The sequence below is a fragment of the Toxoplasma gondii genome, chromosome VIII (assembly GCF_000006565.2).
Source record: "Toxoplasma gondii ME49 chromosome VIII, whole genome shotgun sequence".
In the NCBI taxonomy this organism is placed as follows: Eukaryota; Apicomplexa; class Conoidasida; order Eucoccidiorida; family Sarcocystidae; genus Toxoplasma; species Toxoplasma gondii.
The window spans coordinates 4,602,498-4,618,012 of record NC_031476.1 but is presented as its reverse complement, the minus strand read 5'-3'; the positions used below and the strand labels follow the sequence as shown (position 1 = coordinate 4,618,012).

Sequence of the window (15,515 nt, the reverse complement as noted above, 5' to 3'; positions counted from 1 at the left end):
CTTGGCTGGTTCCAGCCGGCCCAACGTAGAGAAGCATGCGACGCGAACCTCTTTCAGTACCGCTCTAGCTTACGCTGCCAGCTAATAAGGTAGTGTTCGCGGGGACGATTGCCTCTCTCGCCAGGGTTCAGGGTCGTTTCGTGAAGAGAAGCGTAATTGTACCGTGTCTGTTGCTGCTCCCAGGAAATTCGTGAACTGAGCCGGATTCATGTCGGCACGCTTGTCTCGCCTCTCAGATTCGGCATATTCTAGTTTGCCACATTGAGTTGAGGGTTGGTGTCTTGTCCAGACACATACTGGGGCTGAAGGCACTATTTTGAGGAGGCTTAGAAAATAATTAAGCGGCTTCGCGTTTGGGGGAAGTGGTGACTTGAACTGCGGCGAAACTCGGCCAGTGGAAGTTAAAGATGGTTAGAGTCGCTCCTGTGGCAACCAAGGGCCGAGCCCTGACAGCTGTGCGTGTTTGCTGAAGAAGCTGGGCGTCATGTAGTGAAGAAAACTTACGGTGCCTTTGATGTATTAGCGTCAAGTGCGGAGTTTCTCATTTTCAACTGTGCTAGCACAGGCCACATGGGCATTGTGGGGAAGGCTTTGCTCAAAAATGGTCTACCTGTGGCATCAGTGCTTGTGACTGATCATGTGCCAATGGCCGGAGAGTCGAAATTTCGAAGAGACCTGCCTTCAGCGGTCACTCTTCTACTCGTCACCATCGAATTCCTCGTCTCCACTTCCCCCTTCTCCGCTTCATGTCTTCCAAGTGAGTTTGTTGGAGTTTTCACATCAATGGAGTGACTCGTACAGATGTATTTTGGGTTGACCATTCATGTACGTTGTCTTGTGCTAGTCCTACGCAATCACGTGGCCGTCCCGCAACTTCCTTCCTTTCCTCCTTTGTTCTTTTCGTCAGGTGATCGTTTCATGACTGGCGGACGTACTAGATAGAGCTGTAAACATTCGAGAATGGCGTCTGTCTCTTCAGTCACGTCTCTTGTATCGCAGTGCATGATGGTAAAGCGCCGGAGGCCCTTGCGGTTTACTGCACAGGCGTTATCGCACACTTGGAGTCTCAACTTCTTCCTTTTCCACTAATCCATGACTGTTCTCCTGTATAAATCAAATCACGTTTTTTCACGCAATGTGTTCAGAAAACACAGCATGGGCGGCACGCTGTGCACCTCGAGAGGGCTCTTAGTATCGGGGTCGTCGTGCTTACTAGCTCAGAAACCACGACATCAGATCGATTGGTTGCATTTTCAGTGGCTTACTCTGCTTCTACGTGTCTACCTGCAGCGTATATGGCTCATGGTGTTAGCCGAACCCTTTCCCGGAACACGCTGTTAGACAGCCATGCTGTCCGTCAACCTGCTGGTCACCAAGGCCACGAGCACGGCAGATTCTGGTCAGTCGTATATCCACACGGCTGGCCTTGGGATGAGCTTTCAGAAGGTCCCCAACTGCGCGTTTCTTCGCGACTCCGGAGGCTTCCCCACACTCACAAAACGGTTGTTCAAAATCCACCTTCTACCGAACCGTCGGCAACTCGCCCTAGACCTGCAGGACACACGCGAGGAAATCACTCTCCCTCATTTTTAAAGCTCAGAAACGACTCTGAAAACGAGCATGTCGACTCAACACAGGTGGCAGGTGAGGGCAGTCGCGAGGATCCTTGGAGTTCATTTAACACGGCATCCGAGCTGCGCGAAGACGGAGATGGAAATCTCCTGTTGCTGGGGAAACCGCACTCATACACTTCTTCAGAAGCAATGAGTGACATGGTCCCCGAGGCTGGCGTTGACGGTGAACCTGATGCTTCCGGGGATATTCCTGCCGACCAGCAGGGAGGCGAAGATAAGCAAGACGAGGGTGGACTTTCTTCGGCGAAACCCATGGTCTTGCCAGTGCCAGAGGCTGCTGGTGGCAACTCTGTTTCGCAAGACACATTACCTTCACGCACGGAGGAGACTGGCTTGTCATGGCCTGACGTGGGGAGGGAAGCATTACGAGGCTCCTCTGCGTACGGTACACAGCAGAGCCCTTCTGAAGAAGAAAGTCACGGAGTAAAACCAGGATTCAACGAAAGCCAAGACGTCACCGGTTCAAGTGCCACGGGAGAGTTCGCGGACCGAGCCTTGCTAGGGGGACCAGAACGCAGCAACGAGACCTATTCAGCCCAGGAAACGGAGACAACCGGTGAAGGTCCTGATTCGGAAAGAGATTCAGTGCTTGCAAAACGGAACATCCTTGCAGAGGATGACACTGCTTTGGGAGCTGTGCCTGTACTCTTTCCACAAGACATGGCTGTGCCCGACTTTGAAACAGACGGCTTCGTCGGTGAGTGCAGCAGCTCTTATCTGTCGGACCCCGGTCTCGTTGTTCGCTGCGATTCACAAGGGCGCGGTGAAGATTCATTGAGAAACCATTTCTTGGTGTTTCTCATAGGAAACAAACGCAAAGCGGAACTCTTGTAGTTTTTCAGGTGTGACGTACTCTCCCACTGCATGTCAGTCGTAGTCGAACAGTTCAGCCTGCAATGCACACTCAGTGAGTTGAGCACGTCGATCGTTGCGTTTCGCTTTCTTCTGGATGAGCTGAACTTATTTGGCCCCTCAGCTTGGAACAACGTCTGCTCACAAGATGAATGGGGTTCGCGCTGTCTCACGAGACATTCCCGGTCTTCCGCTTTACAGAATAGTGTAAGGGTTACTTTCTTGTTTCTGTTGTCGCTTACTTGCTGTGGCTTCTACCAGTTCCAGGAAATATTACCGTGTCGCTTTACCACAAGGTGCTAGCGGAGTCGATAGACGCTTCACGGCGTGCGAACGGGTGAGGTTCATAAACAAGCTGAAAAGGGCACATCCAATTCGTTCATGACCTGCATTGTCCCTGACATCCTTTGCTGCGCTCCGCATTTTCCCAGTACGAAATCCAGTTACTTTCGAGTCATTTATCGAACAGAGCCCTAAGACTTGGCCAATCAAGCAGCATCGTTTCACACATTTGACCATTTCCGTAGAGTCTCTCTCCAGCCGGTCCATCGCAGCGTTTGAAATTTTTTAGAAGCTCCACGGTGCACTGGAGGGGCAGGAAGGGGTGATGCTTTCTATCGATTACGCTCTACTGAACGACCTGAAAAATAGACATTTTTGAAGAGGCGAACGGCTGCGGCTTCCACTTTTTCTGCTGTGGTCTCGAGGGATGCCTTCAATGGAAAGTCATCTAAGAAGCCGAGAGTCGTAGATGTCTGTGAGTTCCCTAGAAGTCCATTGCCTTGACCTATGCGTTTGCGTATGCTTTCATGCGGATGTTGTTGACTTGCAGAGGGCGCCTGCCGGTGATTCATGTCCGATGGCATCCACAAGAATCGTTTGTAGAGTCGGCAGCCCAAATTTTCAATGACGAGTAAGTCAATCGGACAACTGCGTGCATGGTCGTGTCGCAGGAAGAAGCGATCGCTAGACTTTCATCAAAGTGTTACTGGGCATTTTGCAAACTTCGGCATGCTTGTCATTCGCTCCACTGGTACCCTGTCTGATAATTTCAGTGAAACAGATTTTAAATGATCTCTTCGGTATGTCGACGGGTTATCATCATTACGCTAGTCGCTCTCCTGTGTTGTCTCTTTGACAGGGGGAGGCCTTACTTTTATGTTGTTGCTGGAGAATAGTAAGTCCCGCGCTAACCTGCAGCAGGAGATGGCGGCGCCGACACTGCCCTCCAGGGACGTAGAGTCAGATGAGATCTGAATCTGTAGGCAGACAGTCCAAGGCGACATGCCAACAATTTCGTGTTCTCCATCTGGAAGCACGCAGTTCCACAACACTGTATCCATGGGTCAAACACCGTGTTCAAGCATACCAGACTGGCAGATATGTGATTGTGTTAGAGGCGACACACAAAGGAGCATGCAGTCTTGCGGCGGTCTGCAGTTGCGCTTTTTCGTTTTCAAGAAGGGTATGGTCAGTTCGTTCTGTCGCTGTGTATCTTGTATAATGTGACTGTTTAGACACCTCACTGCATGCTTGTTTAATCACAGATGTGGTCCGCTGTTTGCCCTGTGTTTCTTGTATCTCTCCAGCACACAGACGCCGATACGGCGCATGGGTTTTTTCCAGACCAGTTCAGTCACCTCAGTCGGGCCCCTCCAGTGGCCGATTCCGAAAGGCGAAAACGGGAAGGATACTCGGGAGTGTCCATTTTTTCTACCTCATCTGGACCAACTGATTGACAGCTCTCTGAACATCACAAGCGCTTCCGCAAGCACATTTACGAAAACGGATGCAAACGACACAGAAGACTCGAAAAGAGAAATCGAAAATTTGCTGCTCCGGTGGATTCCGTACGGCCTCACCAGGATTGTCGAGCATGGTGCTCAAGCAGACACTCTTTCAGATGGACGGAACCACGTTCATGTCATTCGCACGGTCCGAGAATTCGTCACGGCGCTGCAGCAAAAGATGCCCGAAAGCCCTGTGAAGACAGTCGACGGGTAGGAACTTGCTTCACGGAAAGCGGATGTGCCCAGCTGTGGATGCGAAAGCATGTGGTAAACAGTCTGGCGTGAGAAGGAAGCGACAAGGGGTAAACGGAGTCTCTTTTCTATGCATCTGACCCTGAAAACTAATTCTTCTCAAGACGTTCCTACGCGTCGCTTTTCGCCGACCCGCGAATGTGGTTGTCTGCTTTGTCAAGCACGGAAAAATTTGTGACCCCTTTTTTATGGTGCTGTCCCATGTTTGCAGAAGGGATGTAGTGGTTGTGGTCAACGACCGGCGCCCTGAACTCGAGCTCCTTCTTGAAAGGGCAATGGATTTTGCGTAAGGTCGCCTTTCACTTGAATATGCTCTCACTCTTAATGAGGCATTTTTCACATGATACCGAATGGATGCCGGTGTGCTGCCGAAACTCCCCATACAAAAAAGAGGTCACTGTGATCTGGTGTAAATGTGAATTTTTGGCTGGCTCATGGTCGCCTCTTCCGCTGTGCCATGCTGTCCACACATCGTCTGAATCAAGAAATTATAGAGCGGGTCTTGGCCCCCTCGCAGTTGCACGCCACAGACCAGCTGTGCGCACATCATACAATCTGTAGACGGTGCAGCATATTCCGACAATCCCCTCGTTTTGCTGCGTCTCTGGAAATAGACGGTGTACGATTTTTGTGGACTGTTGTTCCGATTCAGCCCGTCCGGGACACCGGTGATCGTCACAGACACCGAGGCATTTGTCCCGGAGAACATCCTCCCGCGTATTCGCTCGAGGAGTCGAGCCGGCGAAAGAATGTAGGTCACCATGACTGACCAAGCGTGACAGTTGCGTGTGACTAATTCTAAACATAACAGTTAGGTTGGTCCTGAGGTCCTAGAAAGGATGGACTTAAGGGGTAAAACACACGCAACGACCTCTTGTCAAGCTTTCTCTCCTGTGCCATTTGCACAAGTATAGTGACCGCGTGACTGCGATGATTACGATCAATATAGACGGTAGAGATGTTAGTATTGATTCCCGTCTGCGAAACAGTGCCTATTGTTAGTCTGTTCGCAACCTCTTGGGGGGGGCAGTCCTCCACACTTCTTCTACAAGCACAAAAGACAGGAATGCTAGCTCAGGCATGAATACGCTCCCTGTTATTTTTTCACCGCGCCACAGGGGGAGAGAGATGTGCCATCACTTACCTGAAGAGTAAATCGAGTTATGTGTGCGCAACTGGGTATGCAGTCATTTTGTCGTTTTTGGCATTGGGAGATACGGCCAACTTCCGCTAAACGCAGCATTCCTAGATCGAGCCGTCCTGCGAGTGCCGAGGGCGACCGACATCGATGCCTTTGTTCAGAGACACAGCGATAGTTCTCCGCCAGAAGAGAAAAGCCTTCCAAAACGGAATGGCCCCGATGACAAAGAGGAATCGTTTTTGCCTGACGAAGAGCCTTTTGCCGCTGACAACTTCTTGATCCTGAACCCTTTCACTGAATTCCTCATGCGCTTCAACTACACGGAAGTCGACAACGTGGCGGGTTACGCCGAGGCTCTTACGCGGGAACTCCAACACGTCCCAATCACCTTCTTCTACAGGTTAGTAAAAACCTTCAACTGAGAGAGAGTTGGCGTTTGCGAAAAGTAAAACGCAATGTAGGCTTTACTCTGCAACACCAAATCGAGCTCGCGTGAAGATGTGCTTCTTTCTTGCCGCAACCGGAGAAACGGACACCCGCAGTCAAAGTTTTTTCCGCAACCAGAGAGCGACGTATCTGTGGCACCGAGTTGTGCGTATTCATTCCTTGTCTCCTAGAAACGCAGTGCAGTGCACAGGTTTCCCGAGAAAAGTTTGATATTAAGTCTTCCAGCTCGCGCGAAACTTCTCGTGGGACTCAAAGGCTGACGGGAAAAGCCACTGGGGAACTTTCCGATGTTTTGATTCTGTGCTATGCGTTTTTCGTTCTCAGGAATGAGACGCGTCGCGTGGCCGTTGTCCTTCTGACGGATTTTCCCGAGGCAGAGAGCGTTTTTCTTACGAGCCTCTTGAAGCTGAACGTCATTGTGCAGGTGACTATTGCGGTGGCCATGATTATCGGCCTGCTCGCTTGTCTGTGCATGTGCCGGATGATGTATCTTCTCAAAAGCAGGTGACACGGCTGTCTAAGGCAGTTATGTCTAAAGAACTGAGGCTCCCGATGGCGCACTGGAAGTTGCTCGCGTCCTCTAAAATTCACTAATCCCATAGGTCGCCGCGTTCAAGACACGACGCTGGTCTGACGCCAACCCCAGCCTGGTCTAGAGCCGGCACGTGCCCATCAGGCTGCCCGGCCTGTCTACTTGGGAGACGTCGCACTTGACTTCAGGCAAAACGCTCCAGGCATGCGCCCCGAAGAGAAACGAGAGGGCGGGACCCCGACAACGAAAGAGAGCAGCTGATAAGAAAAGCCGGGAAATGAACTAAGGGCCTTTCGTAAATTCACGATTGCACCACTGAGCCAAAGAAGTGGCTACGCAAGCCTTGTACTGCCACCCTTGAAAAGTAACCGGTTTCAGATGGGAAAGAGACACCACGGGCCGCTCTAGATGGAGAGACATCATAACTGTAGAAATATACGAGAGGCAGGGACAGCCACAGATATACCAGAGAAGCACAAACAAAGACATTCGTGTCCGTAGATGATAAAATAGGTGCGTAGATGGTCACAAAAAGTGAGTAGTTGTGGAGATGGACGGCGAGATCGCCTCTTTTCTCAATAGAGCCAATGCGTTTCGCACTCTGGGGGATTCCCCGTTACACGAGGTCAGCCTCTTCCCGAAGATACTCCCCTATATCTGCAACATGGTAGACGGCGATGGCCTCTGTGTCTGCTGCATGAATGTCTTGTGTCGCTTTCGCTGCCACGCCAAATCCGAGAGGCAGGTCGTTGTTCAGAGAGCAAATACACACCCCGGCATTTTGTGGCATATCCGCCGTGATTCGCCCGATGTGGCGCTGCAGACAACACACCGCCCAAAGATTCCCTCTTTGTGGGGGCACAACTCCAGCTGAAAACCGATCCTACTTTCGTGTGTGCCCCTGCATCTCGTTTTCCTCTTACCTTAATGACGTGGTTGCCGTAGACGTACGACTGCTCGCCGCCAGGCTTGAGCCAGATCCGGTACTTGGCGTATCGCGCAATCAGATCCAGGGCGGTCACCTGCAGGCGGAACTTCCGGCTCTTAGTGAATTTCCCGATGCACACTCCGGCCAGAAGCTGCAGAGAACGCGAAAGAAAGGACAGGAAGACAGAAAAACGGAACGAAGTGACACACGCACCGAAACAGAGAGGAGGGAGAACCCAGCACCAAGCTAGATGCACTGATGCACACGTTTAGTCCTCGTACGGTTTGTGCCAACTAGAATCTTCAGTTCAAGAAAAGCAGTCACGAAGAGGTGGGTGGCGACGACACGGAACGGAGACCTAACGCACACAGACCCAGAGCGTGATGGAGAGAAGAGGGACAGGAATAAAAAAAGCACGCAAGCCAGCACCGTGAGAAAGAGTGAAACAGACTTTGAGAGACGATAAGATAGAAGGAAACGGAACAGTTGAAAAAGCGAGTACTTTGGCGGTTCACGAAGCAAATGCATGCCCAAGTCCTTGCTGTATCACACTGTTCGCTGATTTCGGAGGCTCTGCACAACTCAGAGACTCACCAGACTCTTCCGTGGAATGCAGCCCGCCATCTTCAGTACTTTCTCGCTGGACAGCCACAAGGCAGAGCAAGACCAAACGCTTTGGAATTCGATTCACAGTGTTGACCTTGACCAACACTCATGTGTGCCCACCATGAAGAAGCGCGAATCTTTATCGATCTTGCTTGATTTAGCCCGATACCCTGAAAGGCATCTGCCTCCACCTTTTCACGTACGGGGTAGACACGCACGTAGCGTCTCCGCCGGTCTTCTCTGCGATTCTGGTCTCTTCCACGCGTCTCACCCACGAAAAACAAACAGTCTCGAAGGATGCTTCATCTCTCCGCTCTCTGACCGGTGACTGTACACAGATCTACATATATATATATATATATATACATATATATATATATATATATATATATATATATATGTATATCGAGTTACGCGTATAGCAAGGACATCCACGCACAAGAGATTTTCCTCTGTTCAGGTACACGCGATTAGTCCTCCTCGTTGTCTATAGACCGCAAGGAGGCGCACAATAGACACGCACATCTTTGAACATGACTTGCGTTGGAACGCAACTCTCCTTATATGCGAGGTGCCATGTTAAGAAGGCACCCACCTCATGTAGAAGACGCGGTCATGGTGAAGTCGGAAGACATGAGGGTCTTCTTGATTATCCACGATCTGCATCAGATTCGTCCCGACACTGCAAAGAGGAGAAGGACACAGTGTCAAAACCATAGAAACGCTGGCAGACAATTAGGCAGGGGCGTGACCTTCCGTGACAGACAGGTTTCGAGCTCTACAGGTTCAGTTTCCACTGGCAGCGACACTCAAAGCGAACAAAGAGTTGTCCACTTCAAATGCCGATACGCATGACACGAAAATCGGTATATTTGTACGGTGATATGTTCTGGTCCACGAAATAATTACTCACACAAAAAGGCACAAAGCTGTATGCATGCCCACGCACACCTGTCTGTACATATCGACGAGAGCCTTATAGATGCAGCAAAGATCATGAACAAGACTCGGAAACACAGCGACATCAAGCTCCAATCGTATGCTGTGGTTTCTACTCATCCCCTCTCCGTAGGGATAGAGACAGTTACCAGTATGCATAAATACATGCACACACACACATGTAAACTAGTGAGAAAAGATATATGCTTATAACGAGCAGGGACATGCACACAACCACGGGCCTCTCTGCCCAGAGAAATTGAATGTAAAAGGTGCATAGGACAAAAGACTGGCATCCGCGGAGTTTTCGAACGAATCGATTGCACATGTCCCAAAGGTATCACTACTTCAGTTATTCAGGGAAGCAAAAAGAAGGCCCAAAGTGCAAGAAAGAAAAGACAAGAGCAAGAAGGGCTGCCCCGAAGAAAACACGACGAGGAGGGGACAGGATAAGTGACTGACAGAGAAATGCATGCTCTTGCCGCGTGTGCCATGCAGAAGAAAGACGTGGAGATACGGAAAACGATAGGAGAAAAAACAATGGGAACCTTACAACTTGGAAAGTTTTTCGAAGACGAGTTTGACCTCCTCCTCCGTGAGTTGCCGCATTTTCTTTGCCGAAAAAAAACGCGTTGAAGATCTCCACACAGACAAGGATCTGCCTTATTACGCATGTGTATGCACATGCATGAAAGTGAGTCACTCCACACACGGTCTCGTTGTCACTGCGCTGCACTATATTTCCAGTACCCTGTGGTTCACTAGGAGAATGACAATCAGACAGGTTGTTGTTCCCTGTCGACCGTCCGTTGTCCCGCGGTAAACCACGAAAAGCTTTTTTCTGAAGAAGCGGATGAGACTTGAATAGCACCAACAACCAGCCGCATAAAGAAACTGATTTGACACGACGAGACACACCTCCAACGGAAAACGAATCTCGAACATAAAACCGCGAGGTCGATTTCGAAAACAGAGACACAAGAAAAGTCCCCAGTTGTTCGTAAAGGACTGTTGACAAGGGGACCCGAAGGAAAATGTCTAAACAGGGGCAGCAGAAAGTGAAAGTGGAAGACAAATTTTAGGGGGAGTGTGGAAACGAGACGACAACGAAGGCAAACGCTTAGAGAAACGAAGATAAGATGAGGGGCAAAGGGCAGGTCCCCCGCGACGGTGGACGCTTTCCCGTTGACAGCATGAACACGTCTGCATGCACTGGACGCAAAAGGAAAACAGTTTGAAACGAAGACTTCTAAAAAAACGTCGTTATATCCAGGTGGAGAATAAAAAGAGAAAAATGCGCTGCTAAGATCTATGGATCTGAAAACTTGATTTTTTTTTCAACAGCGTGCATGCATGCATGCAAAAGAGATGTCGATGTAACAGAGATATAGAGTTGATAGCCCACAGTTCTCCAACATAAATCCTTGCTCGCCGTTTGTGTGTATCCATCTCTAAGAGTCCGCGTGGCAGCCGATAATACTATTATTTGCCAGCTGAGGCTAGCGGAGTTTTTAGAAATAGACTCTCGTCTGTGGGGAGCTCTATGAAAAACTCTATTGACAGCGACAGTGCTATTTGGGGCAACGCTGCCAATTGGTTATACCAACGCACCCTTCAGGCTTCATTTATAGATGCATGTCCGCAAACATAACCTCTGGAAAGGGTCTTTGTGCACCGGAGGGAGATCCACGTGGTCTTTCATCAACAGATAGAGACGGGAAAGCGAGGAATGATGCCAAATAAACTCTTTCGCTAGGCTTTCAGAATTCGAGCACCTATCTGCCTGCGTTTTGCGTGCCCAACAGTGATGAGTGTTCGCTTTTTAGGATTACCCCTTACAGCACGATTACAAACAAGTGTGACAGTTATGTTCAGGCGTTCCTTTGCCGATTCTGTGGCTTTGTCAGCATAATCTCCACGCATGTTTCCCCCGGGTTCTCTTCTCTTTCCTAACCGCAATGGAAGTGACAGCGACAGACGAAACTCTTTCGCGTGTGGCCATCAACGCTGAGAGCGGAGAACGCAGTGCAGTCAGGGTACAGTCTGCGTAGCGCCTGTAGAAGGCTTCGGAGCTTTACCTAACCCTGCTGAAACTCCTAAACATCAATCATGTGTCTGTGCTTGACACGTTCTAGGTTACTGTTTCTCCAAAGTACCGATTATCCAAGAGTTGCAGTCTCATTTCCTATTCTATGTGGCGTTATAATGGAAAAACTGAACTGTAAAAGGGATGAAATGATTTATTGTCCGTCACACAAGGGTTACAGGCGCGCTGCCGTTTGGGATTTGTGCAACGTTTACCACAAGGTAGGCCCGGTGATCCTTTTTGATGTGAGAGAGTGAAATAGGTTTAGGAGTTTACACGAGCGGAACGCGCCACGCCGCATTTCTTCTCTTCTGAAAAAAAAATATGGCGGTGATGGGATCAGCGGTACCGCGTTGTTATGACAGGACGTAAAGGTGTAGGCCGACAGACGGTCGTGATAACGATTTGTCAAACGACAGATACTTGCAGACAATGGCTGCGGTGATGACGCCAGTACTTGACGAGCCACTCTCTCGCATCTTTGTTATATGCGACGCATCGAATCTACAGGCGACTTGAGATTTCGTTTTTCTCTTTCGTTCCAGAAGTATACACCGGTTCACCAGTTTTTCAGCTTGGAGACTGAGGCACTTCGATGCAATTGCGCTGGATAGTCTCCAGCTGCTCCCGAAGGACCCTCGTGAGTTGAATCGTTGCAAGCAAGACATTTTGAAGCTCAGAAATCCGTTTTTTCCTACATTGTGGCTCATCCGAAGTCTTTGTGGTCACCTGAAGAAGACGAATGATCAACAGGCCTTTGTGGATCAGAAGCTAAAGGAACCAGGCCACTTGAAAAGCAGGACAAGGGAAATGTGCAGATCGTCTGTTCCTACCAAATCGCAAGAATTGCTGGATTCCAGCATCGAATGTCAAAGTCAACGACAGAGCAAGAGACTGAGACATATCCAACAAAACCGTGATTCTATGGGATAGATTTCCATTATTTTGGGTCTTTTTGGTTCGTGTGAAAATCATGTGTTCCACCGGGGTTCCCGTTACATGTCAGAACGTGAAGGCTTCTTATTCGAGCGACACCACTTTTTACGATGTAGACGCTGGTCACCAAGTCATGGATTGCCTCTATGTGGGAGTCTGATGCTCTCAAGTGGGATACGATATGCGCTTCCAACGTCGACAGAGGCTGATGGGCTTTCCCGTTTTTTCTCTCGGTGGATGGTTTGCTTCTGCGGCTATTTTCTATGTGAATAGTCGTTAAAGAGGGAGAACTTACTCCTGGAAACGATTGTACATTGAAGAAGGGACAAAAAAGAGAAAAACTCCTTTTTATCCTGGGGTATTCGTAAGACACAAAGACCTGGAGGAAACCGGAAGAACACAGGATGCTGCGGAACGTGTAGAGAATCGTTTTGGCCAAACGCTTCCACCAATCGGAAAGAGGGGGACACTTTTGAGTGGATAGAGAGGTTGCTCTCTCTTTGCGGGAAGTTCTGAATGTACAAAGTACCTCGAACAACTAGGCGTTTTCTGCGTACTTACCGTCTCTCATTTTCAACCACTGAATACATGATTGTATAGAACCACTTTTTCTCCGTATACAGTCACATGTGCACATGGCTACGCTCGTGCTTGAACAAAGATACTTGTGGCGTGCTAATCCACTGCAGGCTCTTCTACGGTCGATGCTTCCAGAAAATTTCTTGCTACACCACAAGCCCTTTATTGACTTTTTCATTTCATATGGGAACGCACTATCCCGTGTATCCTCTCACTCCGTGTGCCTCCCGAGAATACTCAATCGTACCAAGCCTCGCGTGCCCAGTTACCTCTCTTTCCGGAGAAAGATGGAGATGTTCCGAGAAAAACTTACATCCACTGAGAGTCGTTTTATATAAGACTGCCCGTCATAGACGTGGCATGCTAGTTTTCCATCTTTGTTCTTGAAAGCCCGATAAACATATTTCATGTTCAACAGTTGCGACCATTCATTTGCTTCTGCCATTTTTTTCAAACAGTCGTAATAAGCTTCGCGTTGCCCTTCTTGCACGATAGCGTCTAGCTGTTTGTCTTGTTCTCTTTCCCTTTCCTGAAACCTCTGCAAATGACTCTTTTTTAGCGAAGCCAGGCTAAGAACTCCACTGTGAGGGCGTTGGCAGCTGAAGGGACGGTCCTCTTTTTTGTTTGCACGGGAACACTTTCTGTGACCCATCTCGAAAGAAGCTGAGGTTGGAGCCGCGAAAACATCTACATCGCGTTTTGTTTCCCACGGGAAAATCCAGTCAGATTGCAGAGAGTTCTGTTCTTTATTCTGGGATGAAGTCTTGGGCACAGAACGCGCCTGCCCTCCTGGACGCGTACGCAGGACTTTAGTGAACATTCCGGTTCGCATATTGTATCGCAGTTCACATTCTTCAACGTCTTGCATGTCTTCGCTAGCTGTTATTTCGTTGTCAACCGAAGATGCGTCTTTCGCAACTAACTCTTGCGTCGCTGCAGTAGCCACTCCGTTAGCACTAAATGCCTCAATCTGTTCGGCATTATCGCGGAATTCCCCCTGGTCATCTTGATTTCCGTAGTCGTTGACTTCTTCCCCGCTACTGCCGTCTTCCTCGGTTCCGTGGTCTGAACTCTCAGAGTCGCTTTTGGCCTCCAAGCTGTTATCGCTGTGTTCAACACTTTCTGTCCCGCCCTCTGTCTCGTGCTTCCGACACTTTCCAGTTTCTGTCGGTGTCTTGCTGGAGCTTCCTTTCTCCTGTGAGTTGCTTCCCAGAACGCAAGGTGTTTGTGATGCCGGCTGGTGCCCCGGTAATCTGTGTATTCCAAGAGTCACACTTGCGCGTTGATGAGGGGACGGGGCGGTGCCACAAGCTCCTGATGACAATTGCGCCTGTGGCAAGGTAACGCTTTTTCTGCTGTTTCGACTTCGGTCTGAAAACCGAGGTGAGGAAACTGAAGGGCTCCGCGTGGATCCTCTCTTTAACGAAGCAGTACTTGGTGGTGGGTTCCTGTTTGGAAACATCGGCCCGCTCGGGTCGGTTCCATGCTGGTGAGTGGTAACGGGTTTCTTGGGAGGTGACGCCATGTTTCTTTCTGCTGTTGCGTCTGAAGGCGACCCGTCATTGTGTCGCTGAACAGAGTTTTGCCTTCGTGATCCTACACAGGCAGAAATCAGTCGCGTAGAAGGTTTGCTTTCGGGAGTTGCGTTCGAAGAGTTGTCGTCCCCCGTTGACGGTAAGCTGCGCACGTGTTCGTGTTCGAGGATGGATACTCTCTTCGGCCACAGAGAGATTGGCACAAATTCCTTCATCGAGTTGTTGTGGTATGAGGACTCGAGCGAGTCACTTGTTTGCGGGCGCACAGAATTACCGCTTCGGTTCCACCTGAGTCTAACTTCTCCCCTGTGATGTGCTGTCGAGCAGTTTCTGGAACTGGGGAAGGAGCGGACCACACGTGGCGATCTTCACTGATGGCATCATTGGTCAGTTCCAGCGAACTGCCGCGGGGCGTCGTACGGTCATCTGCATCCGCCTCTGAATACTGAATATTCGAGCGATTCAGTTTCGGCGAAATGTGGACAGCAGCCCCACTGTGAGCTGCTGCCTTTTCCACTAGGGAACTAGCGGGGAGGTCTCTTCGACGTTTCCACGTATGTAAATTAACTCTAGCCTCAAGCCATTGGGAAGGGTGAGCTTATCTCCAATAGGTACGCTTCTGCCATCACGACTGTTTTTTAGTTTTGAGAGAGAATCACGGCAAAGAACCGAGGTCTCATGCGGATTCCTGGATTCGTCTCAAAATGACTGGTAACGGACATCCCGGCTCTGGACAAATCAACGACGACTTTGCGATCTTGTATTTGCCTCGCACAAGTTTTGTTCCGCGTCCCTCCCACACAGTGGATTTGCTATGTTTCACACGGTATTGGAGTTTCTGTCAAAAAAGGTTGTCCATTTTTTGCGGGTCTTAAAGCCCTGACCAGAATCACAAGAGGACTTGCATGTTCTTAGACCGCATGCGCATTTTTAAATCAATGAATGAACAGTAATTCCTTTAGCATTTTTCCTTTTCTCCCCCCTACACATTTCACCGATGGTGAGACATTGTGACTCGATTACCAAACATACTGTTCACGACAGCGCAAAACGCGAAGCCTGTGGCCGAAGGACTTTTTACGCGCAGCATGGTCGTTAGATGAGTATACGACTTCGTTTTCAAGAGAAACAGCGCAGTCTCAGAGAACTGGAAACTCTGTCGATACCCTCGTTCTTCCGTACATTCAAAAGTCTATGCAGTTCTGTCATCTGAATATTCTCCAAACCTGTGTTCGGACGCAAATATTCCGTGGACGCG

At 49.5% G+C, this 15,515-nt stretch overlaps 2 protein-coding genes across 2 annotated transcripts; one reads left to right on the top strand and one right to left on the bottom strand.

Moving 5' to 3' along the window:
* Positions 1 to 152: 152 nt before the first annotated feature.
* Positions 153 to 6,632, top strand: TGME49_271270 (hypothetical protein). Its single transcript, XM_018781613.1, has 10 exons — positions 153 to 757; positions 1,291 to 2,331; positions 2,748 to 2,823; positions 3,319 to 3,399; positions 3,628 to 3,663; positions 4,076 to 4,486; positions 4,740 to 4,814; positions 5,181 to 5,279; positions 5,716 to 6,069; positions 6,441 to 6,632. The coding sequence occupies exons 1-10, from the start codon at positions 571 to 573 to the stop codon at positions 6,622 to 6,624; spliced, it is 2,544 nt and encodes an 847-aa protein (XP_018636649.1). The 5' UTR covers positions 153 to 570; the 3' UTR covers positions 6,625 to 6,632.
* Positions 6,633 to 7,216: 584 nt separating this feature from the next.
* On the bottom strand, positions 7,217 to 9,730 carry TGME49_271280 (60S ribosome subunit biogenesis protein NIP7, putative; the record flags this gene model as incomplete). The annotated part of the gene is made up of 5 exons (XM_002365753.2): positions 7,217 to 7,465; positions 7,572 to 7,727; positions 8,171 to 8,216; positions 8,778 to 8,864; positions 9,675 to 9,730. 5 exons carry the CDS (start codon positions 9,728 to 9,730, stop codon positions 7,265 to 7,267), a joined length of 546 nt encoding a protein of 181 aa, XP_002365794.1. The 3' UTR covers positions 7,217 to 7,264.
* Between the last annotated feature and the right edge of the window lie 5,785 nt (positions 9,731 to 15,515).